This window comes from Pelobates fuscus, chromosome 7 (assembly GCF_036172605.1).
Source record: "Pelobates fuscus isolate aPelFus1 chromosome 7, aPelFus1.pri, whole genome shotgun sequence".
NCBI lineage: Eukaryota > Metazoa > Chordata > Amphibia > Anura > Pelobatidae > Pelobates > Pelobates fuscus.
The window spans coordinates 43,306,774-43,326,578 of record NC_086323.1 but is presented as its reverse complement, the minus strand read 5'-3'; the positions used below and the strand labels follow the sequence as shown (position 1 = coordinate 43,326,578).

Genomic DNA, 19,805 nt, shown 5'->3' with positions numbered 1-19,805 from the left:
ATCTGAAAAAGCACTCAGATCCCACAAACACAGCTGAAACGCGACCGGGGTAAAGTTCTGACCGGCCGCACACATGGTCCTATGACCAAAACAGTTCCAGGGCGTTATGTGCTTTTGCCGGTCAACTGCGGTACTTCCATGCGAAAGAAATACTGAACGCACACTCTGGTTCGTTGGAAGCGTTTGTTTGTATGGTTCATACGAACAAACCTACTGAACGGCGCTCTCCTGATGTGTGGGAAGGAAGCAGGTGTTCGTCAAAGTTCGCAGTGTTCAGGAGTTTCTGTGTCCGATTTTAGTTCCATTCGATAAATGGAAGATGGCCGCCAACACAGTTTCCACGTGTTCGAGCATACGAACGGCGGCCACCCAGCCGCACAATTAGAACACACGATAATTGAAGTGTCAGGAAAGGTTACCAGGGGTTAACAAGCCCAGAGGTGGTCCCCGAACAGTCCAAGGGAATCCCACGAACCAAGTCTTTTAATAGCCTTTTAGCATGGCACATAGTCAGTGTGCAGGAGGCTAGCCCCCACATTCCTCCAGGAGCCAGTGGGCATTCGTCACATCCTTCTTGCCCCAAGCAGATATATACCCATAAAGTTCCACTTTTTCCTCATCACATTCCACTTCCTTGATTTTTGGCTTTAACTCATGGTTGACATATTATTATTATTACTGGTATTTACATAGTGCCAGCATGTTCCATAGCGCTTTACAATATTATCAAAGGGGGAGATTTAACAATAAATGAGACAATTACAAAAACTTACAGGAACAATAGGTTGAAGAGGGCCCTGCTCAAACGAGCGTACAGTCTATAGGAGGTGGGGCGTAAAACACAACAGTATAGGAGGTAGAAATCAAACAAGGTGGAGTGAAGCAGAGCTAGAGGAGAGAATAGAATGCTATCCTTTAGGAGAGCAAGGGACAGGTATGTGAAGTAGAGGTTACTCTGGGAGGCCATAAGCTTTCTTAAAGTCTGATTACAGACAGGGCTGTCTTTTATGCAGAGTAAATGGGGCAGCTGCCCAGGGCCCCCTCACTCTAGGGGGGCCTAAAGCAGCTACACCATGAGCCCGCACGCTTAGAAGGCCACCCAATGGTATTGTATCCTCAGGGGCCCCATCAGGGCTGCAGCCCTTTATAGTGTGATTGGGCTCCTGTGATATCAGTGCTGGGAGGAAGTGACAGCCGGTCACTTCCTCCCAGCTATCAACAGGCTGTGCTGGAGGGAGGATGAGAGGACGGTAACAGAGTGGGAGACACTCCAAATGCCAACAGCTTCAGCAAGCCTAATGGACCACGTAGAAGCCACCATCATGCAACTAAAAGCTAGGAAACAGAAAGGTGGCTTAAATTGTACACTTTGCATATGTGCATGTCTGTCTGTGTGTATGTGTGTTTGTGTATGTATCTGTATGTCTGTCTACCTGTGCGTGTGTATCTCTGTATATATTATCTGTGTGTATGTGTATTTGTGTGTCTGTATTTGTACATGTGTGTCTGCCTGCATTTGTGTCTGTGTATATCTCTGTGTTTGTATGTGTGTGTGTGTATCTTTCTGTCTGTGTATCTGTATGTGTATATATCTGTGTGTCTGTGCATCTGCACGTGTGTATGTGTCTGTATGTGTATCTAATTTTGTATGTATGGGTATCTGTGTGTATCTATCCGTGTGTCTATACATGTACCTGTGTGTCTGTGGATTTGCATATGTCAGTGGTTGTATCTGCATGAGTGTCATTCTATGTATCAGAATCTGTAATTCTGTTAGTGGAGGGGAGGGGGGGGCGGAAGGAGGGGAGAGGGGGAGGACACAATCCAGAGGGTGCTATCCCCTGTTCTAGAGCATTGATTTTAAAAACTTTTTTTGCTAGCTTTATTTAAATGAACACTTGATTTAAAATAATAGTTTTTAAATAAAACACTTCAGCACTAAAATAAGTATAATCCTTAAATATGTTCCTTTTTGTTTAAGATGCATGGCCAGTGGTGTATTCTGGTTTTGTGCTGTCCTAGGCATGACAAAAACTCTGCCCCCCCCCTTCTAAATTAAATTTCCTGTTAAAAACTAACACGCTCTTTGCCTGACAGACACACACCTTCACTGATGTACACACTGACATACACTCACTGACAGACAGTCATTGTCACACACACTGTTGAACCAACACACACTTTCACTGAAACATACACACTCACAGACATACACACCCACTCATTCACAGTTACACTCACTGACAGACACACATACACACTAACTGACAAACACCCATTCACTGACAGATGCACATACACACTCACTAACAAGACACACATGCATACTCACTGACAGACACATACACACATTCACCGATAGACACACATACACGCTGACACACACATTTACTGACAGATACACATACACACTTACTGACAGACGCACACTCACTCAGTATCAGACACACACACACTGTGACACACATAAACTCACTGACAGACACACACTGACAAACACACATACACACTAACTGACAGACACATATACATTCAGTGTCAGACACACATTCATTAACAGATACACACTCTCAGTGACAGACATCGCATACACACACTGACAGACGCACACTCTGTGACAGACACACATTCACTGACAAACAGACACACTTACTGACACACACTCTCCCTAACAGACACACCAGGGCCGGAGTGACGTCATATTCCGGCTCCAGCATCACTGTGGTGCGCGCGACGGAGAGCGCTCCCTCACTGCCTTCCTCCTACATTAGGTAGATGTTAGCATCTTAGGGGCCTTAAGCTTTTTTGCCACCCCTGAAAATGCCGCCCCAGGCAAATGCCTTGTCAGCCTCACTCTAAATACAGTGCTGTGTATGGCCCCTACCAAATTCATTCATAAATCCAAGTTGGTAGTGGTGTTCCAGTCTGTGTACAGTAACCAGTAGTCACTTTCTCCATTGGTTGTACTTTGGATGAGCAGTGACAGGCAGGATGGGTGAATTTTGTGGCACACAGTCTGTCACTACTCCCTTCTGTGTGAGCAGGGGAGTAGTGAGGTAGTGAGTGGGAGATGATGTCATAACCACACCTCTCTAGATCTGCACTGCCTTAAATCCAGTGTAGGGAAGACCTTGAAAACTGCAACTACAAGATCATTAGGTATGGGGTAGACAAGGATCATTGCACTATAGGGTTGGGGTTGATGTGAATGTGGCTGTGGATGATAGGTTTATGGGGAGAGCTAGGAGTGATGTAATTATAGTGATTGGGGTAATATGGTTATGGCTAGGGGTATGAGATTATGCGATAGTGTGACTGGGGCTGTGCATAACATGTTTATAGGAAAGGCTGCAGTGATGTAATTATAGTGATTGTAGTAATGCGGTTATGGCTAGGGGTTATGTGGTAATGCGATTAGGGCTGAAGTTTTAAGGATTATCTAATGGCCAAATAAAGGGCCAATATCCCCTCTGTAACACTATTCCTCGACCCATTGTAAAGGCCAGAACCCTCCCCATACACACTCAAAAATCACACCAAAACAAAACAGATATACTCCCCAACATTTGCTTGGACAGGTGTTCTACCTCTATACCAGATGTTGGAGCCACTATCTCCACAATAGGAAGGACATTATCACAAATCCGTTACTAGGGCCAATATCTCACCCATACCATGTGTTATTCCGGTCTGGTCCAGTATCCTCCTATTCTGGATACATTATCTCAGGCCTGGTCCAGTTACTAGAGCCAGAATCCCCCTATACTAGGTACATTATCCCAGCCTGGTCCAGTTATTAGAGCCATAATCCCCCTATAATAAGTACATTATCTCAGCCTGGTCCAGTTACTAGAGCCAGTATCCCCTATACCAGGCACATTATGCCAGCCTTGTACAGTTACTAGAGACAGCATCCCCCTATACTAGGTACATTATGCCAGTCTGGTCTAGTTACTAGAGCTAGTATCCCCCTATACTAGGCACATTATCCCAGTCTGGTCTAGTTACTAAAGCCAGTATCCCCAGGGGTCAAGTCCTGGAGACAAAAGTGTGGGAACTCACCCATGATTCCTCCCCCCCCCCCTTTAACAAAAACAAATTATACTCCTATGCATATAGTGCAGTGCAGGGTGTGTATAATGAATGTAGTGTGTTTGTAGTGAGTGCAGAGTGTGTATAATTAATTTAGTGTGTTTGTAGTGAGTGCAGTCTGTATAATAAATGTAGTGTTTTTGTAGTGAGTGCAGAATGTGTATAATGAATTTAGTGTTTGTAGTGAGTGCAGAATGTGTATAATGAATTCAGTGTTTGTAGTGAGTGCAGAGTGTGTATAATGAATTAAGTGTTTGTAGTGAGTGCAGAGTGTGTATAGTGAATGTAGTGTGTTTGTAGTGAGTGCAGAGTGTGCATAATGAATGTAGTGTGTTTGTAGTGAGTGCAGAGTGTGTATAATGAATGTAGTGTGTAGTGAGTGCAGTGTGTATAATGAACGCAGTGTATGTAGTGTGTCTGTAGTGAATGTAGTGTATAGTGAATGTAGTGTGTTTGTAGTGAGTGCAGAATGTGTATAACGAATGCAGTCTGTGTAGTGAATGTAGTGTGTTTGTAATGAGTGCAGATTGTGTATAATGAATGTAGTGTGTTTGTAGTAAGTGCAGATTGTGTATAATGAATGCAGTGTGTGTGTGCTGGATGAAGTGTGTGTGTGTGTGCTGGAAGATGTGTGTGTGTGTGTGCTGGATGATGCGTGTGTGTCTGTGCTGGATGATGCGTGTGTGTGTTGGATGATGTGTGTGTGTGTGTGTGCTGGATGATGTGTGTGTTGGATGATGTGTGTGTGTGTGTTGGATGATGTGTGTGTTGGATGATGTGTGTGTGTTGGATGATGTGTGTGTTGGATGATGTGTGTGTGTTGGATGATGTGTGTGTATGTTGGATGATGTGTGTGTATGATGGTTGATGTGTGTGTATGATGGATGACGTGTGTGTATGATGGATGACGTGTGTGTATGTTGGATGATGTGTGTGTATGTTGGATGATGTGTGTGTGTGCGCTAGATGATGATGTGTGTGTGTGTGTGTCTGTGTGTGCTAGATGGTGTGTGTGTGTGCTGGATGATGTGGGTGTGTTTGCTGGATAAAGTGTGTGTGTGTGCTGGAAGATGTGTGTGTGTGCTGGATGATGCGTGTGTGTGTGCTGGATGATGTGTGTGTGTGTGTGTGTGCTGGATGATGTGTGTGTGTGTGTGTGTGCTGGATGATGTTTGTGTTGGATGATGTGTGTGTGTTGGATGATGTGTGTGTATGTTGGATGATGTGTGTGTATGTTGGATGATGTGTGTGTATGATGGATGATGTGTGTGTATGTTGGATGATGTGTGTGTGTGTGTTGGATGATGTGTGTGTGCTGGATGATGTGTGTGTGCGTGCTGGATAGTGTGTGTGTGTGCTGGATTGTGTGTGTGTGTTGGATGATGTGTGTGTGTGTGTGCTGGATGATGTGTGTGTGTGTGCTGGATGATGTGTGTGTGTGTGCTGGATGATGTGTGTGTGTGTGCTGGATGATGTGTGTGTGTGTGTGTGCTGGATGATGTGTGTGTGTGCTGGATTGTGTGTGTGTGTGCTGGATGATGTGTGTGTGTGTGCTGGATGATGTGTGTGTGTGCTGGATGATGTGTGTGTGTGTGTGTGTGTGTGCTGGATTGTGTGTGTGTGTGCTGGATTGTGTGTGTGCTGGATGATGTGTGTGTGTGTGTGTGTTGGATTGTGTGTGTGTGCGCTGGATGATGTGTGTGTGTGTGTGTGTGCTGGATGATGTGTGTGTGTGCTGGATGATGTGTGTGTTGGATGATGTGTGTGTATGTTGGATGATGTGTGTGTGTGCGCTAGATGATGATGGGTGTGTGTATGTGTGTGTGTGCGCTAGATGATGATGGTGTGTGTGTTTGTGTGTGTGTGCTGATGATGTGTGTGTGTGTGTGCTGGATTGTGTGTGTGTGTGCTGGATGATGTGTATTTGTGTGTGCTGGATGATGTATGTGTGTGTGTGTGTGTGTGTGTGCTGGATGATGTGTGTGTGCTGGATGATGTGTGTGTGTGTGCTGGATTGTGTGTGGGTGTGTGTGCTGGATGATGTGTGTGTGTGTGCTGGATGATGTGTGTGTGTGTGTGTGCTGGATGATGTGTGTGTGTGTGTGCTGGATGATGTGTGTGTGTGCTGGATTGTGTGTGTGTGTGTGCGTGCTGGATGATGTGTGTGTGTGTGCTGGATGATGTGTGTGTGTATGCTGGATTGTGTGTGTGTGTATGCTGGATTGTGTGTGTGTGTGTGTGTGTGTTGGATGATGTGTGTGTGATGGATGATGTGTGTGTGCTGGATGATGTGTGTGTGTGCTGGATGATGTGTGTGTGCTGGATGATGTGTGTGTGTGTGCTAGATTGTGTGTGGGTGTGTGTGCTGGATGGTGTGTGTGTGCTGGATGATGTGTGTGTGTGTGTGTGTGCTGGATTGTCTGTGTGTGCTGGATGATGTGTGTGTGTGTGTGCTGGATTGTCTGTGTGTGCTGGATGATGTGTGTGTGTGCTGGATGATGTGTGTGTGTATGCTGGATGATGTGTGTGTGTGTGCTGGATGGTGTGTGTGTGTGTGCTGGATGATGTGTGGATGATGTGTGTGTGTGCTGGATCGTGTGTGTGTGTGCTGGATGATAGGGGGGTGAAGCATTTTTTAATTGTTTTAAACTTTATGTGTTTGTATTTTTTTTATTTTATCCCCCCCTCCCTGCTTCTTACCTTGTCAAGGAGGGGGGAGATCGCCTGGTGTTCCGTGGAGAGAGGCAGCCACTGCACACAGGGGCCGTCACACGCTGTGTTCCCTCTCCAGCTCTATCTCTCACGAGACCCGCCTGTGCGGAGCGTTGCCATGGTAACCAGTGGCAACGCCCTGACAGCCGCGGGTCTCGTGAGAGTTAGAGCTGGAGAGGGAACACAGCGTGTGACGGCCCCTGTGTGCAGGTAGCAGGGCAGGTCCTGCAGGACTGGTAATGGGAACGGCGTTCCTGCTTTGGAAAAAGTGCAGGAACGCCGTTCCCATGCGTTCCTGCAGGACTCGAGCCCTGAGTTACCCCTATACTAGGTACATTATGCCAGTCTGGTCTAGTTACTAGAGCTAGTATTCCCCTATACTAGGTACATTATCCCAGTCTGGTCCAGTTACTAGAGCCAGTATCCCCCAATACTGGGTCCATTATCTCAGTCTGGTCCAGTTATTAGAGCCAGTATCCCCCTATACTAGGTACATTATCCAAGCCTGGTCCAGTTACTAGAGCCAGTATCTCCCTATACTAGGTACATTATGCCAGTCTGGCCCAGTTACTAGAGCCAGTATCCCCTATACTAGGTATATTATCCCAGCCTAGTCCAGTTACTAGAGCCAGTATCCCCCTATACTAGTTACATTATCCCACCCTGGTCCAGTTACTAGAGCCAGTATCTCCCAATAATGGGTACATTATCCCAGTCTGGTCTATTTACTAGAGACAGTATCCCCTATACTAGGTACATTATCCCAGCCTGGTCCAGTTACTAGAGACAGTATCCCCTATTCTGAGTATATTATCTCACCCTGGTCCAGTTACTAGAGCCAATATCCCCCTATACTAGGTACATTGTCCTAGCCTTGTCCAGTTACTAGAGCCAGTATCCCCCTATACTAGGTAGATTATTCCAGCCTGGTCCAGTTACTAGAGCCAGTATACCCCTATACTAGGTATATTATCCCATCCTGGTCCAGTTACTAGAGCCAGTACCCCCTATACTAGTTACATTGTCCCAACCTGTTCCAGTTACTAGAGCCAGTATCCCCCTATACTAGTTAGATTGTCCCAGCCTGGTCAAGTTACTAGAGCTAGTATCCCCCAATACTAGGCACATTACCCTAGTCTGGTCCAGTTACTAGAGCCAGTATCCCCCTATACTAGGTATATTATGCCAGTCTGGTCAATTTACTAGAGCCAGTATCCCCCTATACTAGGTACATTATTCCAGCCTGGTCCAGTTACTAGAGCCAGTATACCCCTATACTAGGTACATTATTCCAGCCTGGTCCAGTTACTAGAGCCAGTATCCCCCTATACTAGGTACATTATTCCAGCCTGGTCCAGTTACTAGAGCCAGTATACCCCTATACTAGGTACATTATCCCAGCCTGGTCCAGTTACTAGAGCCAGTATCCCCTATTCTAGGTATATTATCTCAGCCTTGTCCAGTTACTAGAGTCAGTATCCCCCTATAGTAGGTACATTGTCCCACCCTGGTCCAGTTACTAGAGCCAGTATCCCCCAATACTAGGCACATTAACCTAGCCTGGTCCAGTTACTAGAGCCAGTATCCCCCTATACTAGGTATATTATGCCAGTCTGGTCTAGTTACTAGAGCCAGTATCCCCCTATACTAGGTACATTATTCCAGCCTGGTCCAGTTACTATAGCCAGTACCCCCTATACTAGATATATTATATCAGTCTGGTCCAGTTACTAGAGCCATTATCCCCCTATACTAGGTATAATATTTCAGCCTGGTCCAGTTACTAGAACCAGTATCTCCCTATACTATGTACATTATGCCAGTCTGGGCCAGTTACTAGAGCCAGTATCCCACTATACTAGATATATTATCTCAGTCTGGTCCAGTTACTAGAGCCAGTATCCCCCTATACTAGGTACATTATCTCAGTCTGGTCCAGTTACTAGAGCCAGTATCCCCATATATTAGGTACATTATCTCAGTCAGGTCCAGTTACTAGAGCCAGTATCCCCCTATGCTAGGTATAGTATCCCAGCCTGGTCCAGTTATTAGAGCCAGCATCCCCCGATACTAGGTATATTATCCCAGCCTGGTCCAGTTATTAGAGCCAGTATCCCCCTATACAAGGTACATTATCTCAGTCTGGTCATCCCCCCTTTTGCTAAGGCCAGTTTCCCCCAATACTGGGTACATTACCCCCCCTGTTGCTAAGGCCAGTTTCCCCAATACTGGGTACATTACCCCCCCTTTTGCTAAGGCCAGTTTCCCCCAATACTGGGTACATTACCCCCCCTGTTGCTAAGGCCAGTTCCTCCCTATACTAGGTACATTACCACCCCTGTTGCTAAGGCCAGTTTCCCCCACTACTGGGTACATAATACCCCCTTTTGCTAAGGCCAGTTTCCCCCAATACTGGGTACATGACCCCCCCTGTTGCTAAGGCCAGTTTTCCCCAATACTGGGTACATTACCCCCCCTGTTGCTAATGCCAGTTCCTCCCTATACTAGGTACATTACCACCCCTGTTGCTAAGGCCAGTTTCCCCCAATACTGGGTACATTATCCCCCCTGTTGCTAAGGCCAGTTTCCCCCAATGCTGGGTACATTACCCCCCTGTTGCTAAGGCCAGTTTCCCCCAATACTGGGTACATTCTCCCCCCCCTGTTGCTAAGGCCAGTTCCTCCCTATACTAGGTACATTACCACCCCTGTTGCTAAGGCCAGTTTCCCCCAATACTGGGTACATAATACCCCCTTTTGCTAAGGCCAGTTTCCCCCAATACTGGGTACATGACCCCCCCTGTTGCTAAGGCCAGTTTTCCCCAATACTGGGTACATTACCCCCCTGTTGCTAATGCCAGTTCCTCCCTATACTAGGTACATTACCACCCCTGTTGCTAAGGCCAGTTTCCCCCACTACTGGGTACATAATACCCCCTTTTGCTAAGGCCAGTTTCCCCCAATACTGGGTACATGACCCCCCCTGTTGCTAAGGCCAGTTTTCCCCAATACTGGGTACATTACCCCCCCCCGTTGCTAATGCCAGTTCCTCCCTATACTAGGTACATTACCACCCCTGTTGCTAAGGCCAGTTTCCCCCAATACTGGGTACATTATCCCCCCTGTTGCTAAGGCCAGTTTCCCCCAATGCTGGGTACATTACCCCCCTGTTGCTAAGGCCAGTTTCCCCCAATACTGGGTACATTCTCCCCCCCCTGTTGCTAAGGCCAGTTCCTCCCTATACTAGGTACATTACCACCCCTGTTGCTAAGGCCAGTTTCCCCCAATACTGGGTACATAATACCCCCTTTTGCTAAGGCCAGTTTCCCCCAATACTGGGTACATGACCCCCCCTGTTGCTAAGGCCAGTTTTCCCCAATACTGGGTACATTACCCCCCTGTTGCTAATGCCAGTTCCTCCCTATACTAGGTACATTACCACTCCTGTTGCTAAGGCCAGTTTCCCCAAATACTGGGTACATTATCCCCCCTGTTGCTAAGGCCAGTTCCCCGCAATACTGGGTACCTTACTCCCCCCCCCCCGCCCGTTGCTAAGGCCAGTTTCCCCCAATACTGGGTACATTACCCCCCTGTTGCTAATGCCAGTTCCTCCCTATACTAGGTACATTACCACCCCTGTTGCTAAGGCCAGTTTCCCCCAATACTGGGTACATTCTCCCCCCCTGTTGCTAAGGCCAGTTCCTCCCTATACTAGGTACATTACCACCCCTGTTGCTAAGGCCAGTTTCCCCCAATACTGGGTACATTATCCCCCCTGTTGCTAAGGCCAGTTCCCCCCAATACTGGGTACCTTACACCCCCCCCCCCCCTGTTGCTAAGGCCAGTTTCCACCAATACTGGGTACATTACCCCCCCCCCCCCCCCCCTCCGATAAGGCCAGTTCCCCCCAATACTGGGTACATTACCCCCCTGTTGTAGGCCCGTATCCCCCTATAAGAGGTACATTATCCTCCCCCCTGTTATTAGGCCTGTATCCCCCCTATAAGAGGTAAATTATCCCCATTATTCCCCCCCCCGTTGCCAGGGCTTGTATCCGTCCGTTGCTAGGGCTTTGTTTGCGTTCAGGTAAAACGTGAAAAGCTCGGACCAAACCATCTGTGCTGACGGGGGTGACTGGTTACACCCAGCTGTTTTCACTCCTTTGATAACTGGACCCTTCGGCTGGAATCATGCGCCTTACACGGACCCTGAGTGAACCCCTTTAAAGACATGGTACGGCTCTACCATGATCTCACAAGATGACTCCCCTCCTGCACCAGCTGCAATGGTCCAGTCCAGGGTTGCAGAAACCGTAGCCGGACAGGGGTGACCGGAGATACAGAGACACATCGGGGATACAGTCACCGGAGAGACAGACCGGAGGGAATATCGGGAGGAACTGCCGACACACAGAACTGGACCAGTGACAGTACCCTGAACTGCACCTGGATTCTGATCAGTTACAGTACCCCAAATCCTGATCAGTGACTGTACCCCAAATTGCACCCAGATCCTGAACAGTGACTGTACCCCCAATCCTGATCTGCACCCAGATCCTGATCAGTCACTGTATCGTGATCTGAATCCAGACCCTGATCAGTATCTGTACCCCAAACTGCACCAAGACCCTGATCAGTGTCTGTACCCCAAACTTCACCCAGACCCTGATCAGTGTCTGTACCCCAAACTTCACCCAGACCCTGATCAGTGTCTGTACCCCAAACTTCACCCAGACCCTGATCAGTGTCTGTACCCCAAACTGCACCCAGACCCTGATCAGTGTCTGTACCCCAAATTGCACCCAGATTCTGATTAGGGACTATAATAAAGCATGGGACTGTATCCCACACTGCAACCAAATCCTGATTAGTGACTGTACCCCATACCCTGAACAGCACTTGAACCCCAAAACTTGAACTGCACCCGGCTCCTGATTAGTGACTGTACCCCAAACTGCACCCAGATCCTGATTAAGGAGCATATCGCATAGCATGAGGAGGCTGTACACCACACTGCACCCAGATTCTGGTCTGTGAATGTATCCCAAACTGCACCTGGATCCCGATCAGTGACTCTACCCCAATCCTGAACTGCACCTGGATCCTGATGAGTGACAGTACCCCAAATCCTGAACTGCACCTGGATCCTGCTAAGTGACAGTACCCCAAACTCTGAAGTGCACCCTGATCCTGATCTGTGAGTATATCGCATGGCATGGGGCTGTAGCCCAAACTGCACCCAGATCCTGATCAGTGAGTCTATCTCTTAGCAGGTGGCTGGACACCAAATCTTGCACTCCTGACTCTAGTGCTGAACCCCTATTCTCCCTCTCTTTGTAACTCTAACACTGATACTAAATCCCTAATTCTATTCTTGAACCCTGTCACTACACCTCTTGCCTCTGTCACTGCACCCCTAACTCTGCCACTTAACCCATATAACTAAAGTGTCACTGCTCCTCGGGAACCCCTGTCACTCTTCCATGCCTTTTAGTCCTAAACCTAATAATTTACTCCCTTTCTAACCCCGTTCCCGCATCTGAAAACCCTACGGTAGCATTCACTAATCCTCGAACTTTGGCCCTCATCCTTGCACATCTTGTACCTGATACTGAACATGTGAGTTACTATTTTTTTCCCTTTTGTTCCTATGTGTGAACCAGTCATGCTAATTGTTCTCCAAAACTGCAGGGAGAAACTGGAAATAATGACTGGATCAGTACTGTCCACCCACGATCCCATGGGCTTCTAGTGGGGTTATTACAGTTGGGATGGATTTGCCATTGTCCAACAACACCCTAAAAGAATAATTTCTCTCATGAATTCTACACTACACCCTTAATTAATTCAGTCCTGCCAAACTGTTGGTGGTCAAAAATGGTATGCAAACAATTATAAGGACTGTCAGATGGCGATCCCAATTTGTAAAAGCAATAACATTCATTTCAGTGAAGGGAAATTACTTTTATTTTGTCAACAGACTAAGTTCCGTCCGAGTGAGTTGTTTTTTGTCAAACCTTGACACAACCCTCACTAAGTCTAAATTTTGCAGTCAGTCTGTGGGCCTTGTAAAAACCCTTCCCCAACTGAAAAAAGGACTCTGGTACAGAGTGTTTGTCTTTATGAACTCTTTGGGGTGACTGAGGGATGTTTGGGTCTATACTGAGGGTCCTGGTGTTCCTACATGTGACTTGCTCCTGCCAAAGGCTTTCACAAGCTTCAAGTAGTAACTGGAGAACATCTAACTTTGTATCAGATTCCCTACGATTTACTCTACACCACCTCACGTGATCCCATCTCATCATAGGCTATCCTAAACTGATGGGGTAACTGGAAGACAACTGCGTCTAGGTTCGGTTTCCTTTAAATTTGCATACTCGCAAGTCATGAAGGCTATGCTAACATCACCAAAACTGGTGATACATTTGTATATTTTTTCCCCAAGATATTAATAGTTGCATAACACATGTGGCTTGGTAGAAGATGCGGTGTATTTAGGAGTTACGGTAAATGCTATAATTAATTCTAGGATTGTTAGTGTATTCTGCAGTTGTAGGATATGTCTCCAAATATGAAGAAGGCCGGGTAGTAAGGTTTATACTTTTATATCTTCAGCACTGACTAGATTTGCACAATAATCTACAGTAACGGGGTTTATAGCATTATTCCTGTACTTTGGTTAATTATAACATTTGTCTAATATGGGGGCACTAGGTAGCTATTGGGGTTCTTATATTCACTGTGATTTCAGGTACCTGGCCTTCTGTATTTCTTCCAAACAGGACATCCCAAAACAATATTTATTATCTAAAACATGTGTTGGTTCCTGTAAACTCCCGAGATCAAATATTTGATTCCAGTATCCAATGTGTATGCATACATTTTGGCGACTGGTCTGTTAATTCTGCCGCACAGGACGTATGAATCTTTTATTACCGGTAATTAGTTATAGCCAATGAAAGGTTACTGGTATAAAAGAGGGAACATTTTCTGATGGACTCTCTATTCCCCAATTTACAGATAGATGACTTACACATGGTAAAGACTGCTGTTAGAAATTACAGTGTTATTTAGGGTTCTTTGTAAGCTGTATCAGCCATTAGCGCAGACTGTTTTGATTTCCTACCCCCTTTGTTTTTATCTCATTGGGATAATTTAACCCCTAAAGGACACATGACATGTGTGACATGTCATGATTCCCTTTTATTCCAGAAGTTTGGTCCTTAAGGGGTTAATGCCCCACAAAAGCTTTGTTTGACATTGCAATAGCCACTATCTTTAGGAGGTAACCGGCAGTAACGTAGACTAACATCCTGCTGACTCATAGTACTTATTGCTGCATCTACAAGAACAAGAATCAGAGCTGTGATCAGATTCACATGCTAATGTTCTACTCTCTTCCTATTGCTTGATTTATCGAACACAAGAAAGAAGTCAATTGTTAAATCAAATGGAAATCCCCAGCGCACATGCATTTGTAGTGCATAATGACATTGCTTTCTGTAGCACTGCATAACATGCGAAGAGAGGTTTGATTGCACTTATCATCAATATGTCAAGGCTCTAAATACTTTTATCGCATTGCCTTGGCTGTCAGGAGCACCATTGGTCTGGAACAAGATGTCTCGATGCTTTAACCCCTTAAGGACCAAACTTCTGGAATAAAAGGGAATCATGACGTGTCAGACACGTCATGTGTCCTTAAGGGGTTAAAGACGTGCACAAACAGGCAGTACACCGTCAACTGAAAGTGTCATACTGTAACCAAAACAGACTATAGCAATATAAGACAACGTTGTTTCAATATCCGTTTATATACTGCTCTTTAGCTGTTGTCATCAGAATGATAGAAATTATTTGTCCTGAGAAGAAGGCCTTATGAGCCGTTTCCTGTTGTTGGTGATTCTCATTTAAAGGACAAGTAAGAGAGTTAAAGAATGATTCTACCAAAAGAACTATTGTCTTGAAAGTTATAGATCTGATTTGTTTTTGGCAGTTGTGAGTGATGTCCTGACTGCCCCTGGTTACCGTTATGCATATTTATTTCACAGAACAAAGAGTGAAAGCAAATATTTTAAACGGTTTTCCCTTTAATACACACTCCCAGAAGCTCTTAGTATATTTCTTTTATATTGGGTATTAGTTCCGCCAGGACTGTCTATGTAACTGCGACTTCATTTTCTTGTATTTTGAGACATCTCATTGTATCCAGGAACCTGCAGGATAATGTGGAGAATATGAAAAACATAATACGTTCTGGTTTCTAGACTACGTGTGTAATTTGTCATTGTTATTCACTAAAGGATGATTTTGTTGTGAAATCAATGTGAGTTTTAACAAGTAGGGCGAAATGGCCAAAATGAAAACTTAGTTGACTTGAAGAATTTTTGCAATTCACCTATTTTGGCCTACAATTTGAAATTCACTTTGGCTTTTCGACAATTCACCCATTAGTGAACAGCCCTGGTCCTGTTGAACCAGTTAGTTTTTGCTTTTCTGTAATCCGTTATCAACTGTTCCTCCTTTTCCTGCAGACGGTCATCGTCTATCTCCCCTAAAACTTTCCTGCAGTCTCCAGCTGTGCCCTTCTATTTGTTTCCGCAGTAACTAGCTGTCTTTCCCGTTTCTTTCCTCCAGTCTGTTACTCGTTGTGTTCCCCTACTATTCTGTCAAGTTTCCCCTTTCCTGCTGGTGACCTACAGCTTTGTCATTTTTCTGTCCTTCGTACAGTCTCAAGTAAACCGTTCGGGCCTTCAATCCCATTTCTCCACTTTTCTGTTGTAAATTTCCTTTGTGTCCCCCGTCCCTTTCCAACAGGCATTCTCCACTTGTGACCCCCTACCTTCTTAGTATCCATCTAGAGCAGTGACTCCCAGTGCTTTGCTGTAGTTGGTCCTCAGCCGGGCACCCTGCTCATTTCCTGTAGTACCTTTAGATTGTAAGCTTGTTTGGGCAGGGCCCTCATTACCTTCTGTATCCCTATGTTAATTGTGTTTTGTTAGAATGAAATGTTTATGTTTACCCATTGTACAGCTCTGTGGAATATCATGGCGCTATATAAAGATTGGAATTGTCACACCAAAGATGGGTCCCTTTCCTGTTGTCAGTCTCCTGCTGTGTCCCCCATTCCTTTCCTGTTGTCTGTTTCCCGCCTTGTCCCCTATTTGTTTCCTGATGTGTCCACCACTCTTTTTCTGTTGTTGGCTTCCCGCCATGACCCTCACCCCTTTACTGTTGTCATTCTCCGGCTGTGTCCTTCACTCCTTTCCTGTTGTGAGTCTCCAGCTGTGACCCCCACATCTTTTCTGTTGTCCGTACCCAACTGTCCCCCCCCACTTTTTTCCTCTTGTCAGGCTCCAGCTGTCTTCCCCTTTTTTCTACCAAATGTCTCTCCATCTGCACTCCCCATGCCTGCAACCAGTTATGTGCGTTCTTCTTCCTGTTTGTTTTCTGCAGTCGTTTCCCAGCTGTGTGACCCGTCTCACATAGTTGTTGCAATCACCAGCGGCCACCCACTTCTGCAGACAGCATCCAGCTGTGTCCTCTCCCTTTTCTGCAAGCAGGATATTGTGTGTCCCTGGGATATGCAAAATATAGGTTTTAGGTTGTGCTGCATTGCAGCTTCATTCGTTCTGATGCATGCACATGCTGTCTTGTAGTGATTATCCTGGATTTATGGTACAATCATGATTAATAATAGAGTAGTGGTTCATGGCTGTTGAGAAATATGTGTTTTCCTTGTTGCTTGATAATGACATATTTTCTCTTTCATTTTTAAATCGGTCAATGCACATGCAAATACAGGATTTTGTTTTGGTTTTTTTCTTTTACATTTTTTAGGTTAAAATGAACATTCAGTTTATTATTTTTTCCTACTTTAGAATCAGCAAAGTAAACAATTAGTAAAACAAGCTCCCTTTAAAGAAAAGACAGATCCTGGGTCTTTAGCACTTGTGTCTTGAAGTGGAAGAGTAGTCACTTCTGCAGGACAAAACTTGTCATTCTGTGATGTCCATGCAAAATGAGAGAGACTTTTAGCATTTCTGTTCAAGCCTGAGCAGTCTATGACATTATTATTATTATTATTATTATTATTATTGTCGCCATCACATAGCGCCAACAGATTCCATAGCACTTTAACATTTTATGAGAGGCGGGATTTAACTATAAATAGGACAATTACAAGAAATCTTACAGGAACAATAGGTTAAAGGGGATTCTACTCAAACGAGCTTACAGTCTATAGCTTGAAACTTTACCTTTGTCTGGAGATCTCCTCTTCTTCCATCTATGATATTTAGGAAGGAGCATAAGATAAGAAATATGGGATTTAGTCACACAATGTGCTGATCCCACCAACTACTTTAAAGGTAAACTCTAGGTAGCAGAATGCTGTAGCTGTTATGGTGCCAGGAGTCCCCCATTATCTGCCAGTAATTTAAAAAACACTGAATGGTTTGATAGGCGGCTGCAGTGAGTTAACTTACTCGGGTAATGAATATTGTGTAAGCCTAGCATAATTAGATCTCATAATGCAGAAGTATGAATTTCTGCCTTTTCAGACCAACTCAGACCAGAAGCATTTTTGTTTCCAAACAAGTGTCTTTTAATGTAGTGCAATATAGGTGGATTCGAATCCAGATGTGTGTGTGTGTATATGATGGATAATGTACTGGTCTGCATCACTTACAGGACAACTGTCATCAATTTTTTACATCATTATAAAAAATTTTACTTAATTATTGTTGTTTAATGATATATACTGATTATTATTGTTATAGTTTTATTTTCTAATTTTACTTTTTAAATCTGGCTAAGCAGCCATGTTGGTTTAGTGTCTACTGCTATCTAACCAACTGCTGCTCAAAGTAACCGTCTGTCTAATGTGATTCCTCTATGTGTTCTGTATGAACCTGGCACACAGCTGTTCCTGCCCATGTACAGAGCAACACAGAAGCTCTGTCCAAAACAGAAATGTCTTGCAGTGACCTTTAATAGTGCACGTGCAGTGCCCTTTTGGAAACTTTTCTCAGATGGAGAACAAAACCCAGGAAAGCACATTGGGTCTGTCCTACCAAATCTGTTGGAAGTTATGGGTACATATATTATAACTAAGCTTCAATGAGAAGATAATCTCGTAAGGACTTTGACCTCAATTCATAAATAATTTACATTATCATATGGTCTCCAGTATAAAACATGGTGTCAAGATAGTCTAATACCTAATACGCAGAACTTAAGTTAACAAATCTTAAATAAATCAGAAACCCTACAAAATATTACTGGACCTTAGAATGACCAGATTTAATGTTCATATAGAAACGTACAGGACAAGCCAAGGTCAGGGAAACAGAAGGTGTGTAAATTGTACATGAGCCAAAGATCAAGGTATACAGAAGTCAGAATAGAACCAGACAAAATCAAAATATAAAAGAAGCTATTTAAGTAATGCGCTCTTGAATAACTAAATGGGAAACCACAAAAGGGCACTGAAAATAGCTATCTTATGTTTAAATAGCCTAGCAAGGGCTCTGATTGGCCCACTGTGGTCATGTGACATTGGAGCATGCTTGCGTAACATTCTGATGCATGCACATTCGCAAGCGTCAAATCAGCAAGACCTATGGAGCTATAAAAGGCTCTAGCCTGCAGGAAGCAACGTCTCTAATGCTTCCAGACGCGACCGCAACATAGTGCACCGTGACACACAGGTAGTGGTAGGTGAGATCAATTCACCATACATTTCAGTATGTGTGCAGCCTAAGTACCGGTAGCTTTGAAAGATTTATACTCTTAACGTGTGTTAAGAAATCTGGATGATGTTCAGTATTTGTTTGCAATCTGTTTTACGATTTTTAATAAGCTGTACTCCCAGTGTTCATTAAAAAGCTGCACCACATCTTATTTAAAGTATTGTGCTTATAATTGCTGGTTTGTAAGCAATATGTTTGGTGCTTTGCAAGCTGAACTTTCAGAACTAATATGACCGTCTTTGATTATAATTCTCATTTTGTGTTCAGTATTCGAAGTACCCTTTTAATGAGCTACATTTGTAGTGCGTGCAAGCTGTGTTCCTTTTGAGAGTGTTTTTTTTTTTTTTTTTTTTTTAGTGTTAGTCTATTAACCCCTTAAGGAACACATGACATGTGTGACACGTCATGATTCACTTTTATTCCAGAAGTTTGGTCCTTAAGGGTTTAAACCATATTCCACTGTCCACTTAGTGGCTTTTTTTTTCGGTAGCCATTTAGCCAGCTTGGTCGGCAATGCTCAGCGAGCTGTATTTCAATAGTTCATTTAACAAGCTGTATTTGTAAATGCTTGCTTAGTGTCTAATGTTTGCAATACCCATTTAGTGAGTTGTATTTTTACTCTTTAGCAAGCTATAATTTGTGAGCTTATTAAGCGAGCGGTGTTTGCTGTGGCTTGTTTTGCGAGTTTCGTTTTTTTTCTGGGACCCATTTTTAAGAGTGCTTTATTATATTTATTTCTCAAGCTTGTGCAGTTAGCTGTATTTGCAGTGCTGTTTCAAAAATATTCATGTTGATTCTACCTTATGCTTTGTAGATCTGTTTGTTCATTAATCCATGAATATTGTTTCTCTCTCCCTCTCTCTGTGAAGATTCCCTGCAGTAAAGTTTAGGATCGGTCTAAAATGAGATGAATACAGGATTTACCTGCTGGGTATTGATACCCTGCATGCTTCACTGACAAGTTATATATCACATGCTCCAGCCATCATGCCTTCCTTGCCAAACGAGCCTGGTAACTTCAAATTTCACTGTATTATAGGAATCCTGTTTTCCCTAGATGTGTTTTCAATGTTTATTATTATTTTTATTTTTTTTCCTGCAACTGAAGATAACCAGGCATGTTCTGACTTCTCCCTTCGCACAGACCTGCCCTTTACGCCTTTGAAGAGTAAGAGAAAATTTCGAAAGAAGAAGAAGAAAGGGGTAATCACCGCTAACGTATCAGGAACCAAGTATGAAATTGGTAGGTG

The 19,805-nt window shown here is 44.4% G+C and overlaps 1 protein-coding gene across 2 annotated transcripts in view; it reads left to right on the top strand.

Moving 5' to 3' along the window:
- The first annotated feature begins 11,064 nt into the window (after positions 1 to 11,064).
- TTLL7 (tubulin tyrosine ligase like 7) overlaps positions 11,065 to 19,805 on the top strand; it is an 89,558-nt gene continuing 80,817 nt past the window's right edge. The window contains exons 1-3 of one of the 2 annotated variants that reach the window (XM_063427990.1): positions 11,065 to 11,999; positions 19,425 to 19,567; positions 19,664 to 19,798. In XM_063427990.1, the coding sequence (XP_063284060.1) occupies positions 19,543 to 19,567; positions 19,664 to 19,798 (160 nt within the window). In that variant the 5' untranslated portion in view covers positions 11,065 to 11,999; positions 19,425 to 19,542. The remainder of the gene's footprint in view (positions 12,000 to 19,424; positions 19,568 to 19,663; positions 19,799 to 19,805) is intronic. The other variant, XM_063427991.1, reaches the window with a different exon arrangement.